Source organism: Osmerus mordax, chromosome 15, assembly GCF_038355195.1.
Source record: "Osmerus mordax isolate fOsmMor3 chromosome 15, fOsmMor3.pri, whole genome shotgun sequence".
NCBI lineage: Eukaryota > Metazoa > Chordata > Actinopteri > Osmeriformes > Osmeridae > Osmerus > Osmerus mordax.
In genome coordinates this window covers 3,440,221-3,462,998 of record NC_090064.1, presented here as the reverse complement: position 1 = coordinate 3,462,998, position 22,778 = coordinate 3,440,221, and the positions used below count along the sequence as shown (strand labels likewise).

Below are 22,778 nucleotides of genomic sequence, written 5' to 3'. Positions count from 1 at the left end.
ACACGGGCTCCTTTGAAGTGCAAGGTCGTAGGTTCAAATCCAGCCAAAGTCTCAAGCATGTCATGATACAGGTTTATCTGTTTAGTGATGCCAGGTATGCGACAGTAGCTGTCGAGCAGTATAATCATAATGGTCACAATAATGTTTCATTGTAAGGGGATTTAGACTCAGAGTCAGATTTATTGTGCTTTGTCGATATATAGTGATGCTACATCTAGCCAGTGCATCGGATTTCTTGCATCATAACTTCTGAACAGATTTGTCATAAATCACAAGATTGGTCTCTCCTGATTCTACGTGGCATACTAACTCGAAATATATTACACTGTCCCATGTCCGCCATTTTGGGCATCGGTCATTTGGAATTTTCATAAAAACAAACTCCTCGTTCGCCGTTGCTCCTATTTTCATGGACATGTAATCAAATCATTTTCAGACCACAATCACCTTGACATGTCAAAATAGGACGGAATTACAGCTTTTTATACTTGGGTCAAATCTGACAACGCTTCCCACAGGAGAAACTGCTTACTTTTTTTTATACAGTATTTTTTTATACAGTATACCAGTAGCTAACAGTATAATGGTAATGATAATGTTTCATTCTCAGGGGATCTATACTCAAGAAGAGTCAGATTTATTGTGCTTTGTAGATATGTGTCCTCTAACCTCTAGGGGGGCGATCCCGTGTCTGACACATGTTAACTTGTGATACCAGCCGAATTGATGCCACCATTTTGAAAGTTTTTGTCCTAATCCTCCTACAAAATGTATCAAATATTCACCAAATTTGGGACAGATTATTGTCAAACCACAATCACCTTGACATGTCAAAATAGTACTGAATTACAGCTGTTTAAACTTGGGCCAAATCGGACAACCGCTTGCCACAGGAAAAACTGCTTATATTTTTACCCAGTAACTGAACTGTGATTTGCAGCACTGAGAATCGCTAACTAGGATAAGTTGGTGTCCTGGCAACGGCAACGTCAGAGGTTCGAATCCAGCCAAAGCCGACGAGCTTGTCATGTCTCTGTTTCTCTGTTTAGCGAGACTGTAAGCCACTGCAAAGGAAGCCAGGTACACCGCAGTCGCTAGCTACCTGTAGTCGAGCTACAAGCTATAGTCAATGCAATCCTCAGACAAACTATCAAAATTATTTCAGATTTTCGAAACCGTTTGTCCGGTACAGCCAATTGAAATCGGCAGCAGAGCCGCCAAACAGAAAGTTGTGTTGTATCTCAGCAAATCTTTGATGGATTCACGCCAAACTTGCTGCGTGTACTCGGAACACTCCTCTGAGGATGTCGAAAGTTTCTTCTGGGTCATCTGACCTGCTTGGCCACCCCATTGCTGCTTGCAGCTATATTCCCAAATGCATTTTGAGTTTAGTTGTGTCTAACACAACAACCCAACTATTTAGCTAACTAGCTAACCTTAACTCACTACGACCACTGCAGTTGGTCGCCTCGATACACAACAGGGTTAGCTTTTGTAGTTGTAACCCTAACTATGTCAAACCGATTACATAAAGATGTGTTTTATGGCAAAAAATACCATAATTAATATACCTGTATATTCTTGTGTTTAACTTTACTTGAGCTTGACGAAGTGTTAGCTGCAAATATGTGTATATTTGGATGGCTGGCATATATTTGGCCTCCCCGGAGACAGAGGTAACGTTAGGTTTAATGGTACAAATCCACAATATCCTCCTCTCTGGGTTTTCTTTATCGGACAAAATTCTAAAGAAACACAGGCCAGGCTTGTCTCCTCTTCGATTACTGCATCCAATAGAACAACAACTATCCGGCATTTTGGCAACACAAAAGCAACAGACTCAAAGAAAATGTATGACTTTATAATGGGTGGCGGGCAGCGGAAAGTCTTTTTTGCCCTCCAAGGGGGCGTGCCATTTGGAACGTGACTTCATGTGAAAACTATGAATAACAAAGCCCACCCATTTAGAGGGAAGATATGATTGGTCAATTTCACTGTCATGTAAATTCATAGCTGGACCACCATCACAGAGTAAAGGGGATTTTTTCATTTAACTCTTCACATTCCAACACAAACAGAATAGGCAGGATTGAAGGGTTTATTTCAGAAACATTGTCTTTAGATTGTCAAATTATGAATTGATAAAATAAAATTAGAACAGATTACTTTTAAAATATATATTTTATATAATATATTTTTAAAATATATATAGGGCCAACACTAGTTACGTCTGTCTTTTTGATGACACACTAGTCACTGTTCCTATTGAAACATTACTAAGTTGAGCAAAATCAAGGTCAACTGGACCTGTTCAGCATTTCTATACATTCCATGCGACATGATGTTAATTGCTTGATGTAGCTAATCATGTAGCTAATACTCCTCTGGAATCATCTCTATGGAATCATCTGCATTTGTTATGTTTCTCCACTAATTTATTCAGGTTATTTCTTTAATTTGTCACCTATGTGTGCTTGTTAGATATCCGCATGGACTGGGAGAGCTACAATCTGATGCAGGGGGACATGAAGCTGCTTGACGTGGTGGTGGCTTGTGGGGATGCATTTCCTCTGAAGGATGCTGATGGTAATGAAGTGGTGGACAGGACTGATTCCCCACCCACTTGGAATTGGAGCCACACTCCCAGCTCTGATGGAAAAAGCTCATCTCTTAGCAGCCAGTTTGTAAGTGCTTGAAAAAGGAACACATACACATGGTACAATGTTTTATTACCAATAAGATGCATGATCATGTGTTCGTTTAACATGCAATCACTAATTCATATAATTTATGGGACCTACAGAGAGAGGAAATAATTACAAGTGATGAAGATGAGACTGTCGATGTGAAAGGGACACTTTATCCAACGGCTGAAAACAAAAAACTGTTCTCTGTCTTCATTATACCACATGAGGGCAACACTGCAGACTATCCATACTGCATCACACCACAGCAAATAGTAAGAACCTTCATCTCCAGCTAGAGGGATGCAAGTCAATGGGGATCCCACTGGTATCACATGTCCAACGTATTTTATTCAGAGCTAATTTCAAAGTGTTAATTTAACACCAAGAATGTTCCTTTTACTCGTTGAGTATTTATGTAGGACTATTGTCATGGGACGTTTTCTGAATATGTTTTCATTTATTATCACATTGATATGTCATAATCACAACAAACAATTGCAATGTATTGAACTGTAAGAAGTAGTGAAAAATTTCCTGACAAAAGACCAGTAATTATAATTTGGCGCTAATGGCGCTGTTTCAGTGGCTGCCTGTTGCAGCAGCTCACGGTGTTCGTTTTAGTTTTTAAGATTTTATCACTTTTCTTTCTTCTGAAGTTGTTTTTGTTTAGTTTTTTGTTAAGAGACGGCCAAGCAATATGGACCGTTACCTTTTTTCCTCTTTTTTTGTGTCTTTTCTGTAATTTTTTTCCCTTCTTGTAACGGAGAGCCAAGCACAGTGGACTGGCGCCTTTATTTACTCGCGCGATCAGCTGATTGCGCTGAGTAAACCTTTACTACTGCCCAGAGCGAGGCCTGAAATCCCCCAAGAAATTCGTAGAAGACGTCGGGTTGCAGAGCTGGAGCTAAGCTGAAGGCGAAGAGGAGGAAACACAAACCATCGGTACCGGCGATTTTAATGGGGAACGTGAGGTCTTTGGCCAATAAGACGGATGAGCTTGTCGCGCTGGTAAAGACTCAGAGGGAGTACCGGGAGAGCAGTGTTATGTGTTTCACTGCTTTAGGATTTTTCGGCAGACAGAGACGTCATACAGAGCGGTAAGAAGAAAGGTGGAGGACACACTGTCTATGTGAACGAGAGGTGGTGCAATTACGACCATGTGTGTGTGAAGGAACGTTTCTGTAGCCCGGACATTTAACTTCTTGCCGTGGGGATGCGTCCGTATTACTTGCTGATGGAATTCTCGTCCGCCATTGTGATCGCTGTGTACGTTCCTCCATCAGCTGACGCTGAGGCAGCAGTGGACACCATCCACTCCATTGTGTCCAAACTGCAGACTCAGCATCCCGGTGCATTTTTGGCAGTTACTGGAGACTTTAACCACACCACTCTGGATGAAGTACTGCCAACTCTACACCAGTATGTGAACTGCCCCACACGGAACAATAAAACCCTGGATCTCCTGTATGCCAATGTCATGGATATATACAGTGCTACTGCCCTTCCCCTCCTTGGTAGGTCGGATCACAACCTGCTCCTGCTGACTCCCAAGTATGTTCCTCTGGTGCAGAGGCAGCCTGTGATCACCAGGACGGTGAGGAGGTGGACCCAGGATGCTAATGATGCACTGCAGAACTGCTTTAAATCCACGGACTGGTATGCGCTGTGTGGACCACATGAGGACATCAACAGCATGATGGACTGTATCACAGAATACATTAAATTCTATAATGTAATAACAGTTATTAGCAATGCTAACGTATCCTGTATCTAGCACCTGCCTTTCTCCAGTTCTTTCAAATAGATAATCTAGACAGGCGTTAGCAATAGGCTAGACTGCTATTCGTTTTCTGGCTATTTCTTCGGAAGCTTCCCTTCTAATGCCGACTACAGCTAGTCTAGCTAGAGTCATTTGCTAAGTAAGTTATGTCGATGTGTTTAGGAACGTATTTAGCATTCTACCTATGCTAGATACCGGAGATGTTAGCATTGCTAATAGGCTAACTGTTAGCGACAAAATAATACTTACAGCTTGCGTTGTGATGAGCATACGGTCAGAACAGCACGTCTTTTCAGCAACAGTGGCTTAGCAAATCCTTCTTTAAATTGTCCAAGGTTATCATTCAAAACTGTCTTTGGTGAAATGGTTCGAGCAAATGAATAATTGAGTGTCGAACTTCACAGGGATCTTCTCATAGAAAAACATCAGCCATGCCCGTCGAGTGTCTGGTTCCTTGGGAAGATTATGAAAAGTGTCAGCATTGCCAGTACAGCCTGGAACACTGCATTTGCGAGGGTCCATTTTCAATATAGTTTAAAAACGTTCTAACTTTCTCCTTTGATGTTCGCGTGGAAGTACACAGAGCAGCGCGTAGCTAAACTAGTGTCTGAGATCCAGGGCCAGAACTCCAGAGAGCTCGGGTCTCATTTATAAAGCTTGCGTTCGCACAAAACGGGGCTGAAAATGTGCGTACGCCACTTTCCACGCAAAGGTTGTGATTTATAAAAAACAAACTTGACGGGAGAATGTGCGGTCCTCCACGCAAACTCTGACCCTCCCGTAGGCCTACGCACATTTTGGAAGCAGTTGGAATTGGCGACGCAGATGACCGTACTGTAGTCAGACTGCAGAAAGTGAATGTGGGAAGAACATTACTCGTAATATTTATATATTTTGTTTTCCTTACACACGTTTTTTTCACTCGATTTCATAATTATCATGAAGATTAAACCCAGCACTGTTATTTGCGCTTGTACTGACTGATAATTGTTCCATAAACACGTTGTACAATACAACTCAAATTTTAAATCAAAACTCAGCGCTGTATGTCTCACCATCGGATTGTCCACTACGGGATGTAGGAGGGGGACATGCCCGAGCCCGACTACATGGAATACAGGATAACATCACATATCCTACCTTTAGATAACTGCAGAACACATTGTATAACTAAATATATTTCTTTAATACTGTGCATATATCATCATATGTCAAAAACTGGAAATACAGTCGTTAAGATCCCGCGCAATCGCTACACTCTACGTCCTCGTTATCAGTCCAGACTTCAATAGACTACTTGTTCATAACAAAACACTTTTGTTTTCAAATTGTATCTCGATTTGCGGTATCACTGGCACAGTTGACGCCACTCGCAGTGTTTTTTTTATTATTGGTGATCCAACGGCCACCAAATAATGTGGTTTTCGGGCCTCCACCAATAGGTTAACAGTGTCTGAGAAGTTGTCATGCGCCATGATTCACCGTGAAGAACAATCGCATGCCAGGGTCATTAATATACTGGATTACATTCATGAGGTGCTTTGCATTGACCATTTATAGTAAAAAATGCGCCTGTTCAGGGCAGGGTAAAATGCAGATTCACGTACAAACACTTGTGGGTAGTCTGTGATTTATAAAGGGAACATTGCTTACAGATGTGCGTACGCACGGTTTTATAAATGTTTTAAATGTACGCCTTTTGGGCGTACGTACACTTTTAGTAAGAATCCTATGCACAGTTTTATAAATGAGACCCCAGGTCTGTATAAATCTTGGGTCGTGACAAAGGTGATGCTATATTTGTGACGTCACAAATACAGCTTTTTCAAAACCGATCGTTTTACAGCTGCAGTTTCAAGTTGTGACATTTAGATAGGAAAGAGGTTCACTGTATGTCCATTTTACCCACCGAACTGTAGTTATTCAACTATGACATGGTAAAATCGGTTTGCAATCAATGACCCCTTTAACCACAAGGATTTTCTAGTCACTCGCACTTGTTTCTAGCCATGCACAAATGTCAATATTTCAGATATGTTCAATCACTTACCTAAAGATTTTTAGAAATCTATATATGCCCCACAACTCGGGACCCAAGAAAATAATTAAACATTGGTGTGGTATATCTTACAATCCACTAGGGGCGCTACGCTAGGTTAATGAGATACCTCAGGAAATGTATGGAGTATGATTGATGAAGAAGTGAAGTAAAGTTGAGTTCTACACTACGTCTGCTCCGTTGCTTGCTTTCACCTTAATATACAACATATTGGCGACGAGGATATGGCACTACTCAGCCTGACACAACCTCTACCGTTCCTACAATCGCCAGGTGAACCTACAATTACTATTGATACCTGGCTGAGAACTTTGGAGACGTACTTGACTGCACTGTCCGAGAAGGAATTAGCGGACAAAAGAAAGCGCGCACTCTTGACTCACTGCATTGGTGTGGAAGCACAATGAATTTTCTACAGTCTCGAAACGGGGACATCATACAAAGAAGCTACTAAAGCCTTGAAGGCCTTTTTCATGCCCAAAGTTAACGTTGTGGTTGAAAGGAACAAGTTCCGTATACACAGCCAAAACGTTTGGGAGTCTGTTGTTCACTATATTGCTGCCCTGCGCGAGCTCGCCTCTACCTGCGAGTTTGGGGAGGTGACAGATGACATGATTAGAGACCAACTGGTCGAGAAAACCAACAGTTCCAGAATACGAGAACGTTTGCTATTAAAATCTGGACTGACTTTACAAAAAGATGTCACGCTTGCTAGCCAGATAGAAACAGTGCTTGCCGAGGCAAATGCGATGGCTGAGAAAGATGATGGAGTTGTTGGGGCCGTCCAGGGAACTACTTTTCGTGGCGGAGGAAAACGAATGACCTCGCAGCATCATCGCAACGACTCCCGTTTCGCGCCCAAGCAAAATGAAACTGCAAATCCCTCAACGGGAAAGAAGTGCTACCGTTGTGGATCAGCCAGTCACTTGGCAAACAGTTCCTCATGCCCTGCCAAGTCAGTTACCTATAACAAGTGCCACAAGACAGGACATTATGGTAAAGTTTGCAAAAGCATGCCTGCATCCGCCGTAAAAGAAGTTTCAGATGTCACTGTGTTAAGTATTGAGAATGAAAACGATTTCCAGACAAATAAACTGTGGTGCAATGTGTCACTTCAAGCATCAGGTGACACTAGTATAAATACAAAATTACTAATTGACACAGGATCTGCTGTTTCCATTATACCTCAGTGCTTTTATGAATAAAACTTCAAAGACTTTTCGCTAACAAGCCCTACTCTGCGTCTGATGACATACACAAAGACCCCAATACCTGTGCTTGGCTGTCTAGCTCTGAATGTGACTTGCAATATCAAATCTGCCAATGCAAATCTTTACGTTGTTCCAGGGAGAACACCAATTTTAGGCATGGATCTTTTTACTGCTTTGAGATTGGACATTTCAAGTGACTGTATGCATAGCAGTGCAGTGCAGCACACTACTGCTGTTGCAAAGTTGGGAGAGGTCGTCAACTTTGTACACAAGGTAAAGGTGCGTCCAGAGATCACTCCTGTCCAACAAAAGCTACGCCGCTTACCATTCTCCATCCGTGAGGGAGAATGGTATCCTTTAATCCTTTAAGTCCTCAAAAGGTATTTGACTACCACCAAACTCAGATATATTTCAAATATCTCAGTTCTGGTCGGTCAGGCCGTAACTAGTTCTGCTTCCCGGATCTCCCGGCGCCATTTCATAGCAAAACATACTATACATACAAAATACGTCTATTTACTTCACCGATCTTTCTGCTCCCGCATAGGTTTTCAACACTGATACATCACTGATCACGGGTCTCAGTTGTATGACGCCCTATACTCGCTGCACTGGGTTCTCACCAGGTCTTAGCTGATAGGGACCAGAGTGCATCTTTAACGACCCCACTGTGGATTTTTTCTCAATTTGGAACACAAAAGTTGAGTATGTATTATATATATGTCCACCGAAAGCTGTGCCTCATAGCTAGTCCAGAATTCCGTCACCTTTCCACCATCCCCCAGAAGAAGAAAAAACTGGCCTCTTTTTAAACAGCCATATTTGCTGTGAGGTTCTCCATCGTCGTGCACGTCTGCACGATTTCAGTTCTTGGTTCTGGATGATGGAAAGGATGTTGAAATATGGCGCGAAGGACCATTATGTCAGAAATATTAATCTGTATTATTATTATTATACTATTAATATTAAGCATTGCACAGTCAGTCGGTGAACAAGTTAAGAAAGCTTTATTGCTTGCGGCTGCAAGGAGAGAAAACATCACATGCCATTGTGCTACAAAGTTTGTCCGCTAGCATGTTGTGCTAGCAACCTATTTAAACAGACCCGCTCTTGACAGTGATTGGTTAAAACAAAGGCATGCAAATGTCCCATGGCTCTTCCTTCATTGGCTCCCTTGCATAGACCTGGTGCGCGTGTGTGCGTGCGTGTTTGCATGTGAGTGTGTATTCAGGACATCAACCCTGATTAAAACAAAACAGAATCCCCGGTCCTGATTTTGTAAAAGCTCCTTCACATAAGTGTCAAGCAAATGGTCACCAGACCTCGCGTCACCATCTAGCCCTTGTCAAACAGTATCGCTTTAAAACAAACAAACCCCCTTCTTCCTAGTCCTCAGCCCCAATATATGGGTCTTGTATGTTTACCTAGAGTTCAGATTTGGGGGTAACCTCTCTGCACACAATGCTAAACACAGTACCATTTTATACAGAATAAAAGTGTTACATCTTCAATTTTTCCAACACCTCTCCACCACCTACTGCAGGGACAGCGGAGCACGTTCTCCAAGCTCACTGCAATAAGACTTTACAATAAATAACCTCTGGCCAAATAACTCATAACAATAACACCCCTGTACTGCTGTTTGTATGTATGTTATTTTTGTCCCAATTCATTGCGCTGTTGTTTAGGTTTAGTTTTTGTTTAGTTTATTTAATTAATCTTATCTAATGTATAGAATGTGCATCTTTTAAATTATATTTAATACTTTGTATCCATGTATGCTGCTGTGACATAACAATTACCCTCTGAGGGATCAATAAAGTATATCTAATCTAATTTGTGAAAGGACCATTAACGTCTTAAATTGCTAAAGCTTAGCAGTCACGTAAAAAATTAACAAAAGACTCATACCCGAAGACACAGTCTAGTGGTGAACTAGGAATTTCTCTTTCCTATAGTTTAAGTCAATTTTTGAACGTCGACTTCAACCTGTAGGAGGGGAAGTAAAAAAAAAAGTGAAATCACCAGCTCTAATCCTCAACATTCCATCCGTACATTTCTATGGGCCATATTTCACCACAATAACTTGAATATTTCATAAACCTTGCCCCCTAACGTCTGGCCCCAGACAGACTTTAAATTGTACATTGGGCTAAAATTATAAACAATAAACAGTAATTGCTGTCATGGAGTAACAATCATCATCAACATTCATTTCAACAATTCAACTATATTATATATTTTCTAAATATCTCACTGACATTGGTGACGCGTCTGTGACGGAACAAGATGCGTCACCGATGTCAGTGAGATTTTTAGAATGTTAAATATCTGGACCAGTCTGCAATTCCAAATCGCACTCACGCGTATGGTTCGGTATCGTTTGGATTTTTAAGATTCCGATGCCGAACCGGTACTTTTAAAACGATTCCGATTCCTAAACCGATTCTTGAAAAACTGAAAAATGACTTAAAAGAAACGCTCTTTAAAGAGTTTTATTTTAATTGAAAATTATTTAAATTTAACAATATATTAACGTTTTATAGTACTTAAATATACAGTATTGTAGGGGCCAGGAATTATTTCTTTGTATTAATGTTTACTGTTGTGTGGTTGCGGTGTGATGGAGTCACGTGGGTATGGGCGGTGTCACTCAATTATCAATTAGTGTTAAAGCTCCTGTATACCTGTGCACTTGCGGGCTTGTATGGAGGAAGAGGGGGTGAATGGGTCGCCTTACTTTTTGTTGACCGCAAACTTTTTTGATCACAATTTTTCCAGATTGCTGTAATTACTTTTGATTATGATTTCTGAACATTCAACTACTTCAATAGTTTTCAGCAATAAAAGTCACGTCAACGCATTTCTTGGATCTCTGGGAATCTTTTCTTTTTACTAGCGCGTCAGCCTATGAAGCAACCCAACCTCAGCCTCTCAGCGACTTTTAGTTTGTCCCATGTAGTCATGGAGGAAAAACATTCACAGGAAAAAAGTCACACATTCTCTTGCGGACCATGGGTCAAGAGAAAGTGGTGAGAAGCCATATCATGTCAGGACTGGAGTTGGCTGGCTTAGAACAGGACAACTTCTGCGAATTACCCAAAACTTACACACGCAGGAAAGCATGCCTGTCCACATGGGAAACATTCCAAAACAAAGTTATTTTCAGGGATGGCCTCATTTGAAACAGGTCCATTTGCCTGAGATTGATGCAGGGATTGAGCTGCTAATAGGAACAAATGTCCCTAATGCTTTGGAACTATTGCAAGTGATTAGCAGTGTTAATGGTGGACCCTACGCAATCAGGACAATGTTGGGCTGGACTGTGAATGGACCACTAAAAGGAGACAGTGGGAACGAAAGGACTTACGAGCAGTCAGAGTTTTCAGTAAACAGTGTCAATTGTGAACTTGGAGGAACTCTGGCAGCAGCAGTTTAAGACAGATTTCCCTGAATGCCGTGTGGATGAGCAACCTGGAATGTCAAGAGAAGATCACAAGTTCATGGAGTTAGTCACAAACTCAGCAAGACACGTGAATGGTCACTACCAGATCGGTTTGCCATTGAGGAAAAAAGAGCTTAGCATGCCAATTAACAAGAGAATTATTGGGCAGCGTGCTTTGCAACTGAAAAGGAGGCTTCAGAAGGATTCAGCATTTCATGCGGAATATATTGCCTTCATGAATGATGTTGTTGCTAAAGGTTATGCAGAAAGAGTGCCTGAAGGTGAAGTGGAACGCAAGGATGGAAAGGTGTGGTACATCCCGCACCATGAGGTTTACCATCCTAGAAAAGGAACCCTCAGAGTCGTCATTGACTGTGGGGCGAGTTTCCAGGGAACATCTCTCAACGCACAGCTCCTACAGGGACCGGACCTTACAAGTTCATTGATTGGAGTGGTGTAGTGGAATAATTCTAGTGGCGCTGTGTAGATTTGAATAGTCAAGAGATGGCGGTTTCAATACATTTATTTTGCTTGTACAAATTAAGAATTAACAAAGTACTTTGTGATCAGTCATAACGAAGGAGGTGCTAGCCACAGGTCGTTTGCAAGAGTGATGAAGAACAACCCTAAAACCCTGCCTTATATAAACTTTAGATCAAATGGTTCTTCTGATGGTCAATCCATCAATGTAGCAAACTCTGTGATTGGTCAGCACTGCTCAGTGACAGTTTGACTCCATACCAAGTGTCCCACAGTTCTTTGATGTGGCATCTCTCCCCAAACCAGTAGATAGTAAAGCCACAGGAGTTCACCAGTCAAATGGTCAACTGTCCTTTGTGTGGACATCTTCAAACAAGTATTTAATTAACATCACCCATGCAACAGGAAGGGTCAGAGCAGCTTGATCAGTTCATCTAGCTTAAACTGCTCCCTCAGATAACAATAACAATACAATTGAATCCACATTGTCTCCAGACCAGCTGTCTCATCCTCCCCAGGTGTCATAAACTGCAAATGGCATCTCTACCAAATGGAGTTGATTCAACATTCATTGTATCAAGCTTCTTAACCAACTTTAGACTTCCATTAAAACACATTCCTCATATATAAAACACACACATTATAACTGTATTCCAAATTTCCACCACAGTGGTGACCAGATTCAGGAAAGAACCAGTGGTGATCATGGCAGATGTTGAAGCCATGTTTCACCAGGTGAGGGTACCAGCTGACAATGCTGATCTGTTGAGGTTTCTCTGGTGGCCCGATGGGGATTTAAAACAAGACCTCTTTGACTTCAGGATGATGGTGCATCTCTTTGGGGCAACATCATCTCCCAGCTGTGCCAATTTTGCCCTCAGAAAATGCTCAGAGGACAATAAAGAACAGTTCAGCCGGGAAGCAGCGGATAAAGTTCTACATTGCTTTTACGTTGACGATTGCCTGGTGTCAGTGGCTTCAGAAGATGAAGCAGTATATCTTCATCATGACCTTGTCTCCATCTGTGCTAAAGGTGGATTTCAGCTTACAAAATGGGTAAGCAACAGACGGGGCGTTCTGGCTGCCATACCTGAACGACAGTGAGCTAAGGACATGAAAAGGTTGGACTTGGACCAGGATGTGCTGCCTGTGGAGAGGGTGCTTGGTGTGCAATGGTGCATTCAGTCAGATACCTTGAGGTTCAAGATCGTGATTAAGAACAAACCACTTACCAGGAAGAGGAATTCTCTCAACAGTTAGCTCCATATATGTTTTTTTATTGGTTGTTGGCACTTGTATAATGCAGTCAAATTAATGCTCAAAGTATTGTCTTCCCGGAAAATGAAATCAAATGTGCCAAAAATGCGCGTAGAAAATGATATCATTAATTTTTGATATCAGCAATTTTACATCTACGCCTACGATTTCTTTTTTTACGCATGCAATTTTATTTCCTAGGCAGACAATACTTTTGTATTAAATTTGACGACATGCTTGTTCTCAAAAACTACTTTTGACCAATGGAGAAGCATTATCTACAGACCCCTCTAAAGCCCGCCCACTGGTATGACATCAGAAGTGCAAACTGTAAGCGTGAGCCATTTTCATAGGTTTTGGGTGTAGGACACAAATTGTCCACTGGTGGCACTAGTGAGCTTGGGAGGGATGCCTATTTAAGTAGGAACCTTTCAACAGGTAACAGGGGGTGCTGTTATGGGAGGAGCACAAATAGTTTTTGACCGCTTCAAATCTCTACCAGACCCCTGCCCCTCGGCTTGAAGCAACGGCCCCGGTGGATGTAGGTGGTATTGCATTTCTTGTTAGACATACGGCTCTTCTGGTCGTTTTATTCTATTAACCCCAGTCAACATTTACAAAACTATCTCCTCCAATAATTTTTTTTGATTCTCGAACCTGGCTCATACTACTAGCTTTTTCATAGAATATTTTTTGAAAGTTTGAAACCAATCCGAAATGGGTAAACTAGCACCCCATTTATTTCCTTACGTCAATAAAAGTTGCCTGCAAATGTGCTCGCGGATAAAAACAGGGCACAAGCACAAAAGTTCACATTGGCCGACTGCCGATTTACCTGGAGCTGAATGAGCCATAGACTTATTGAATGAGCACAGGGAGAAATGGCTCGAGTTGCCTGCCCTGTTGTAGCAAGTTTAGCAAATGTTTGTCACACATACATGAAATGTTGTTAATGTAGTTTATTCCCGTTATTTTAAAACAGATTGGATTTTGAACGTTTTTACGTTCATAACATGATGGCAAATATTATATTATGTTAAGCGTGAGCATAGATTGTTGACATGTCTATCTGGAGCAAAGACAAAGGTAATACTTGAACTGCTAACCACAATAGAAAATTATCCATCCATCCATCATCTTCCGCTTGTCCGGGGGTCGGGTCGTGGGGGCAGCAACCTGGGCAGGGAGGCCCAGACTTTCCTCTCCCCGGCCACTTCCACCAGCTCTTCCTGGGGGACCCCCGAGGCGTTCCCAGGCAAGCCGAGAGACATAGTCCCTCCAGCGTGTCCTGGGTCTTCCCCGGGGTCTCTTCCCAGTGGGATGTGCCCAGAACACCTCACCAGGGAGGCGTCCAGGAGGCATCCTTATCAGATGCCTGAGCCACCTCAACTGGCCCCTCTCGATGCAGAGGAGCAGCGGTTTTCTACTCTGAGCCCCTCCCGGATGACCGAGCTTCTCACCCTATTTCTAAGGGAGAGCCCGGACACCCTGCGGAGAAAACTCATTTCGGCCACTTGTATTTGCAATCTCGTTCTTTCGGTCACTACCCACAGTTCGTGACCATAGCTGAGGGTAGGAACGTAGATCGACTGGTAAATAGAGAGCTTCGCCTTTCGACTCAGCTCCTTCTTCACCATGACGGACCGATGCAGAGGCCGCATCACTGCGGACGCCGCACCGATCCGCCTGTCGATCTCGCGCTCCATCGTTCCCTCACTCGTGAACAAGACCCCGAGATACTTGAACTTGAACCGCTTGGGACAAGATCTCCTCCCCGACCCGGAGATTGCACTCCACCTTTTTCCGGTCGATAACCATGACCTCAGATTTGGAGGTGCTGATTCCCATCCCAGCCGCTTCGCATTCGGTTGCGAACCTCTCCAGTGAGAGCTGGAGGTCACGGCCCGATGAAGCCAACAGGACCACATCATCCGCAAAAAGCAGCAACCCGATCCTGAGGTCACCAAACCGGACCCCCTCAACGCCCTGGCTGCGCCTAGAAATTCTGTCCATATAAGTTACGAACAGAATCGGTGACAAAGGGCAGCCCTGGCGGAGTCCAACCCTCACCGGGAACAAGTTCGACTTACTACCGGCAATGCGGACCAAACTCTGGCACCGGTCGTACAGGGACCGAACAGCCCCGATCAGGGAGTCCGGTACCCCGTACTCCCGGAGCACCCCCCACATGGGCCCCCAAGTGACACGGTCGAACGCCTTTTCCAAATCCACAACATGTGTAGACTGGTTGGGCGAACTCTCATGCACCCTCCAGAACCCTGCCGAGGGTATAGAGCTGGTCCACAGTTCCACGGCCAGGACGAAAACCACATTGCTCCTCCTGAATCCGAGCCCCTCCTTGATTCACCACCTTACCGCGGTGGAGGGGTTTGCGTGACCTAATGATCCTCGAAGCTATGTTGTCGGGGGCTTTATGCCCCTGGTAGGGTCACCCAAGGCAAACAGGTTCCAGGCGAGGGATCAGACAAAGTGTGGGTCAAAAAACTACCATGAAGAAAACGAACAATGGTTCTCAGTTGCCCCTGACCGGAAGCAGGTCACCAGGGCCCCCCCCCTGGAGCCAGGCCGGGGGGTGGGGCTCGATGGCGAGCGCCTGGTGGCCGGGCCGGTCGGGCACAGCCCGAAGAGACAACGTGGGACCCCCTTCCAGTGGGCTCACCATCCGCAGGAGGGGTCATGGGGGTCGGGTGCAGTGCGAGACGGGCGGCGGCCGAAGGCGGGGGCCTTGGCGGTCCGATCCTTGGCTGCAGAAGCTAGCTCTAGGGACGTGGAACGTCACCTCGCTGGCGGGAAAGGAGCCGGAGCTGGTGCGCGAGGTAGAGAAGTTCTGGCTAGATATAGTCGGCCTCGCCTCGACGCACAGCATCGGCTCCGGAACCAGTCTTCTTGAGAGGGGCTGGACTCTCTTCCACTCTGGAGTTGCCCTCGGTGAGAGGCGTCGAGCTGGGGTGGGAATACTTGTTTCCCCTCGGTTCGGCGCCTGTACGTTGGGGTTCACCCCGGTGGACGAGAGGGTAGCCTCCCTCCGCCTTCGGGTGGGGGGACGGGTCCTCACTGTTGTTTGTGCTTATGCACCAAATGGCAGTGCAGAGTACCCACCCTTTTTGGAGTCTCTGGGAGGGGTGCTGGAAAGCGCTCCTCCCGGAGATTCCCTCGTCCTCCTGGAGGACTTCAATGCTCATGTTGGCAATGACAGTGAGACCTGGAGGGGCGTGATTGGGAGGAACGGCCCCCCCAATCTGAACCTGAGCGGTGTTTTGTTGTTGGACTTCTGTGCTAGACACGGCTTGTCCATAACGAACACCATGTTCAAGCATAAGGGTGTCCATATGTGCACTTGGCACCAGGACACCCGAGGTCTCAGTTCGATGATAGACTTTGTAGTCGTGTCGTCGGATCTGAGGCCGAATGTCTTGGACACTCGGGTGATGAGAGGGGCGGAGCTGTCAACTGATCACCACCTGGTGGTGAGTTGGCTACGATGGTGGGGGAAGACGCCGGTCAGGCCTGGCAGACCCAAACGTAATGTGAGGGTCGGCTGGGAATGGCTGGCAGAATCCCCTGTCAGAAGGAGCTTCAACTCCCACCTCCAGGAGAGCTTCGATCATGTCTCGGGGGAGGCCGGGGACATTGAGTCCGAATGGGCCATGTTCCGGGCCTCCATTGTTGAGGCGGCTGACCGGAGCTGCGGACGCAAGGCGGTCGGTGCATGTCGCGGCGGCAACCCTCGGACCCGGTGGTAGACGCTGGAGGTGAGGGAAGCCGTCAAGCTGAAGAAGGAGGCCTATCGGACTTTGTTGGCTGGTAGGACTCCAGAGGCAGCTGATGTGTACCGGCAGGCCAAGCGGAATGCGGCTTTGGCGGTCGCGGAGGCAAAAACCCGGGCGTGGGAGGAGTTCGGCGAGGCCATGGAGAATGACTTCCGAACGGCTTCGAAAAGGTTCTGGACCACCATCCGGCAACTCAGGAGGGGAAAGCAGTGCACTGTCAACGCTGTATATGGTGGGGATGGTGCGCTGCGGACCTCGATGGGGGACGTCCTGGATCGGTGGAAGGAATACTTTGAAGACCTCCTTAATCCCACCAACACGCGTTCCGACGTGGAGGCAGAGTCTGGGGACATTGGGGGGGGCCCTTCTATCTCTGGGGCTGAGGTCGCCGAGGTGGTTGAAAAGCTCCGCGGTGGCAAGGCCCCTGGGGTGGATGAGGTCCGCCCGGAGTTCCTTAAGGCTCTGGATGTTGTAGGGCTGTCTTGGTTGACACAACTCAACATCGCAACATCGCGTGGACATCGGGGACAGTGCCTCTGGACTGGAAGACCGGGGTGGTGGTTCCCCTCTTTAAAAAGGGGGACCGGAGGGTGTGCTCCAACTTTAGGGGGATCACACTCCTCAGCCTCCCTGGGAAAGTCTATTCAGGGGTGCTGGAGAGGAGGGTCCGTCGGATTGTCGAACCTCGGATTCAGGAGGAGTAATGTGGAGAAAATTATATATATTCAAATAATATTAGTCTTGCCTTCAGAAGCTTTTGTTAAACACACCCATTATTATTTCTTTCATCGTGTCATCAAGCCAGACTGCTGTTGTGGGACATTGAAGGTCCTCAGTGACTCTGTTTCACCTCCACTTATATCTGATGAAAACCTCTTGTATATAGTTCTGTTAATATGCCCCTTTCAAAGACAAATGTTCAATAAAATATATTTTAGACACACTTCTCTAGCTTTTATTTATTACATTATTACCAAGTCTTGTTAGATCACGTTATATCCATTAATTGGCGTTTGGTTTTGTAGGTTGAACATATAAAACACAGGCCACATTTGTACACTGATTTTAAATTGAAGGCAGTGTGAATTTCGTGGCCTTTCGTTTGAATATAAAGTGGACAGTAAGCTATGGTAAGTCTGCATTATGGAAGATTTCTGTTACCAAAATAACTATTAAGCTTTCTTTGCCTGGCGAGAACAACGACGGAGCTAGGTGTTCAGGTTAACAGTTTATTTAATCCGATACAATGCGTTGGAAATCATACTCAAATCACTAAGAAAAAAAACAACGTGATGAGTTCCATCTAGAATAGCCCTATATTTAGCCCTATAGCCTATTTCTAAAAACCTAGTGAAAGGAATACTATACAGTGACAGCATACATTTCCGTAAAGTTTGCATCATGTCTCTGATTCTTATCGGACTTGTACCCCATTCTGCCACTGCAATGCCTTAGCTCACACGCTCGCGACCATATAAGCAGAGCCTGTTTAAGGAGAGCCTGCCCACTCCATATTGAGCCCCATTGTACCGAATTTTGTTGCAGTTCTACCAGAGTTCCACTGGATGTGATTGCGGTCAAGTGCAAAATGAATGGGAGTCTATGGAGCTAAACGGCTAAATTTGTCTCTTTCACCTGATGTTCGTTGAGAAATCTCAGATTTGACTGTAGTTTTTGCATGTTCAACATGTATTATAGGTCAAAATTTGAATGAACGAGTACTTATGTCCTTTCGATTTCTTACAGGGTGAGTCGATGTTGCCCATAACACGCTAGCATTCTGCTAAAGTTGATTGGTTAGTGAAGGACTGACTACGACCGGAGATCCCGCTTGATGGCATCCGAAGTGAGATCAGAATGTCAGAGCATTAGCAACATTAGCAACAACATTAGCAAGCCAAAACTCTTTCTAGCATGTGTATTGACAGGGAGAGCCTAACCTGTCAGCTGTGTTGTCGATGCCTCGAGAGAAAAAAGGAAGTGACCAGAGCTTGCCGTAATGCGGTATCTCTGGCCGTACAATGTGTATGACGTCATTGACATTTTAAAAGGCTTTGTAGAACAATAGGCGACTTTAAAACAATCTAAAACCCAGCAGTGTGTATTTTTTTTACCTCCCCTTTCGAATTCAACATTCAAATTACTAGACAAAGAATTATATCCTGAGAAAAGTGGATTTTGAGGGGTATAGCTCCATAGACCTCCATTTATTCTGTACTCGACCGTTAGCGCCCTCATATGGAACTAGAGTGGAGCTGCAGAACCCGGAAGTTTCCCGAGAGTGGGAGTTCTCCCCATATGAGACATTCTCTGATATAAGTCTATGCTCGCGACTGGTTGTCGCAAAGTATGACGTGTACAGCTAGTTGCAATGGCGCACAAGTCTCGGAGCTAGGAAAAAAGCGAGCCACTGTTTAACGCTAGACCGGAAGAGCCGGAACTGGAAAGATGGAGTGTCCATTTTGCGCTCTCGCTTGCCTCACTGCGCCACTGAGCACTTTTCATAGAAATTAATGGGGATGCCATCTTGGAAGACAGAAGTAGCTGTGTCTATTAATATATCCAAGTGTATGATCTTTGCACGGTAAACGCTCAAGTGGATGTAAATGTTTGGTTGTTGGAGCTTAATTGGACACATTTTCATTTAGTCATTTAGCCGACGCTCTTATCCAGAGCGACTTACAGTAAGTACAGGGACATTCCCCCAAGGCAAGTAGGGTGAAGTGCCTTGCCCAAGGACACAACGTCATTTGGCACGGGCAGGAATCGAACTGGCAACTTCAGATTACTAGCCCGATTACCTAACCGCTCAGCCATCTGAAACATGGACTTGTAAGTTCATTGAACAACAGTGTGAACAATAAATTGCCATTTACATTTACATTTAGTCATTTAGCAGACGCTCTTATCCAGAGCGACTTACAGTAAGTACAGGTACATTCCCCCGAGGCAAGTAGGGTGAAGTGACTTGCCCAAGGACACAACGTCATTTTTCACGGCCGGGAATTGAACTGGCAACCTTCAGATTACTAGCCCGATTCCCTAACCGCTTAGCCATCTGACTCAATGATGACTATTTGGGTCTGATTTCTACAGCCAGCTATGAAGCAGTATGAGTGAGAAGAGAGCGCGTCAGCTATTTTACTAGCAATAGACTGTTTGTTTTTAAGTCCAGATAGCAGCCCCTCAGTGGCTTTAAGTTATAGACTTAGCCATTATACAAAAAATAGACCAAAATTTGCAAAAACACAACAAAAGTCACAGAGAGTAAACCATTAGACAGCATGAGGGCAACTGCAACCTTTAAAGTTGTTTATGTTTTTGTATGAAATATAATTATTTGTAATTGGTATGCATATTGTTTTAATCTTGCTAATGTTATATTTTATTGCAACTTTTTTTCTTTCTTTTTTTGCGTCAAAACTTTTTACCCGTGTTGGTCTCTGAATAATACATTTCTTTTTAAATGCTAAACGTTATGTTTAAATGTATATATTTTGCATTTTAAACTTTAAAAGGATCTTCTGTTTGAAATTGAGCAAATCTTTTCTGTTTCTGTTTGCAAAGAAAATAGTTGTGCACTCGACAAAAAAACTATCTTGCTGCAAACAAACTGACACTGTTCTAATTGTTGTTCTAGGTGGTTCCAGCAGGGGGTTCCAGCACTATCCATGTGTCCTTCACTCCTCTGACTATTACAGGAACACATAGCAACCCAGATTGCGTGGGCTTTGCTCTGGGATTTATGAGTCTGGACTTCAAGGTACCTTTAAAGGCCTGCTTGTCTTTTAGGTTGATACTTGGATTAATACCAATTCTTTGAATGAAAACCTTACATATGGCCAAAATGTATTTAACATGTTAAAAAGTTCACACAATGCCAACATTCCCTAAGTCATAAGTCAGTGTCTCACACAATGTAATCATTTCTTTAGATTACGTTTTGATATTGTATCATGTTTTTGTGGTAGACTATTTGAGGCCCTATGACTAGAAAAATACAAAATGTCAACCAATAAGCTTACTTTTGCTATATGCTGACATACCTCAGGTGGCTTCCTGTGTCTCAGGAAAAGTTCAGCGAGCACAGGGCCGGGATCTGAAACCTCTGAGACTGAATCTTCAAGCCTCTGTCAGACCTGCAGTGTAAGTCAATGCATTCAGTCATACTATCAACTGATCGTGTTGAAAAGCTGCAACATGATTCATTCTTTCAACACTGAGCTAACCAACTCAGCTAACAGCTGTTGCCTATCACATGAGGCTAATAGTTTGTTCATCTGTCATTTTCAAGTCTTGCCAAACAATATAGATAGGCACAGTTCAAGAGGCATTACACAAGTGGTTCCATTCAGTCATGCAGTGTATGATGGCTTTCTCATCATAGGCTGTCAGTGCAGATGGAAAAGGGTGAGGAGACAATGGAATTCTATGCTGTAGCCAGTGATTTACTGCTGGAGGACACAGGCACTGAGGTGGGTAGGTTATTTCTGCCTTGTAGGATTATAATCATATAGTTAACAGAACTATATTTTTATGAACTATATATTTATGTTTGTCTTGGAGTATTAACTATTTTGGGACTACCTAATGGACTTGCTACACTTTCAAGCTCACATTCTGTTTTACTTTGTAGTGAGGTGTGTGTAAATCACCCCTTTTTTACTATAGCATATTGTAGTGACAAATTTTCCTTTTTCTAAGCAATTGTTTTTTCCAAAGCTCTGACATTGCTGAATGGTTAGAACTTTTGATGTTTTGACATGTGTTTTACTTATCATGGGTTTGCACAATTCTGAATTGCCATCCTTGAACAAACAGCTAGCAGGCTACTCTCAGTAGCCCGCTGTTAACTCCTAAAATTGTGTTCAATACAAGTAGCAGTTCAAACAAAATGGTCAAAGTAATCCTTTTCTTTTTTGAAGACAAGTATACTCCAGTAGAATAGCTGTTTCACTAACAATACACAGAATTACAACCAAACGATTGTCAAAATGCTTCCACACTATATAGCATCCTTCAACTCTTAACTGTTCATCACTCATGTGTTGTAATAATAATGCACATGCTCACTAACCAATTGAAGATACTTCTAGAAAACTAAAACATATGTAGGATAAGCCTTTACCTTAAATACTAAATGATTAGTGAACTAGAGAGGGTACAATTTCTGGGGACATTTTTAAGTGGGCTTGCGGTTACCCCGGGTGGGGTAGTTTGTTTAACTATATCATATCCAAACCCACTGTTTAAACTAATATAAAATATACAAATATTTGGAGAAAGACTCGTTTTCATGGGTATACATTTTACAACTGATATCCCTGTATCTTTTAAATAAATATGTATACTTATTATTTAAGAAAATTGCATAAATTAAAAAGCATACAACATACATTTGTGGCTTCTTGTTTACACTTCAAAGTACTGAGTGAAAGTATAGAATTAAACCGGGTTCTCTTTTAATCTTCCTGAGTGCAAGAGGTTGAGGCAATTTGTGGTTCACATAGTTGATACAGTTGCATCAAATTAAAAATTGGGCATAATAAATTATGACTCAAACTTGCCCAGAAAATGTTCCTCTTCTACTGATGTTTGAAAGCATTCAGTCATATAACATTTAATTAGAGTTCAGTCAAGACACTCACGTGATTGATTTCACCATTTATTCATACACATGACAAATGGTTTAACATTGGCGGAATGCATGTACACGGGGAAGCGCTCCCTGCCTTCACTGCAGCATGCATGACACGAGGCAGGGAGCAACAAGTTAAATCCCCCACGGGGAGAACAGACAGACAACACAGGGGAGAAGGGGATGGTGGTGGGTGGCAGCAGCGCAGAACACAAGGTAATCAAGGACGCGTGTGCGTGCGGCTTTATAGCGCCGCCTATCAAGCTAAGCCTATGGGTTGAGAACACGGCTATGGGTGATATGGCATGAGTGCCATGCCTGAACTAGCTTCGCTCATTTCAGTCAAGACACTCACGTGATTGATTTCACCATTTATTCATACACATGACAAATGGTTTAACATTGGCGGAATGGATGTACATGGGGAAGC

General features: G+C 43.7%; 1 protein-coding gene across 1 annotated transcript in view; it reads left to right on the top strand.

Moving 5' to 3' along the window:
• dlec1 (DLEC1 cilia and flagella associated protein) overlaps positions 1-22,778 on the top strand; it is a 212,489-nt gene that overhangs the window by 158,636 nt on the left and 31,075 nt on the right. Inside the window, exons 30-34 of the mRNA XM_067252169.1 lie at positions 2,482-2,690; positions 2,804-2,959; positions 20,351-20,473; positions 20,762-20,856; positions 21,098-21,185. Coding sequence (XP_067108270.1) covers positions 2,482-2,690; positions 2,804-2,959; positions 20,351-20,473; positions 20,762-20,856; positions 21,098-21,185 — 671 coding nt within the window. The remainder of the gene's footprint in view (positions 1-2,481; positions 2,691-2,803; positions 2,960-20,350; positions 20,474-20,761; positions 20,857-21,097; positions 21,186-22,778) is intronic.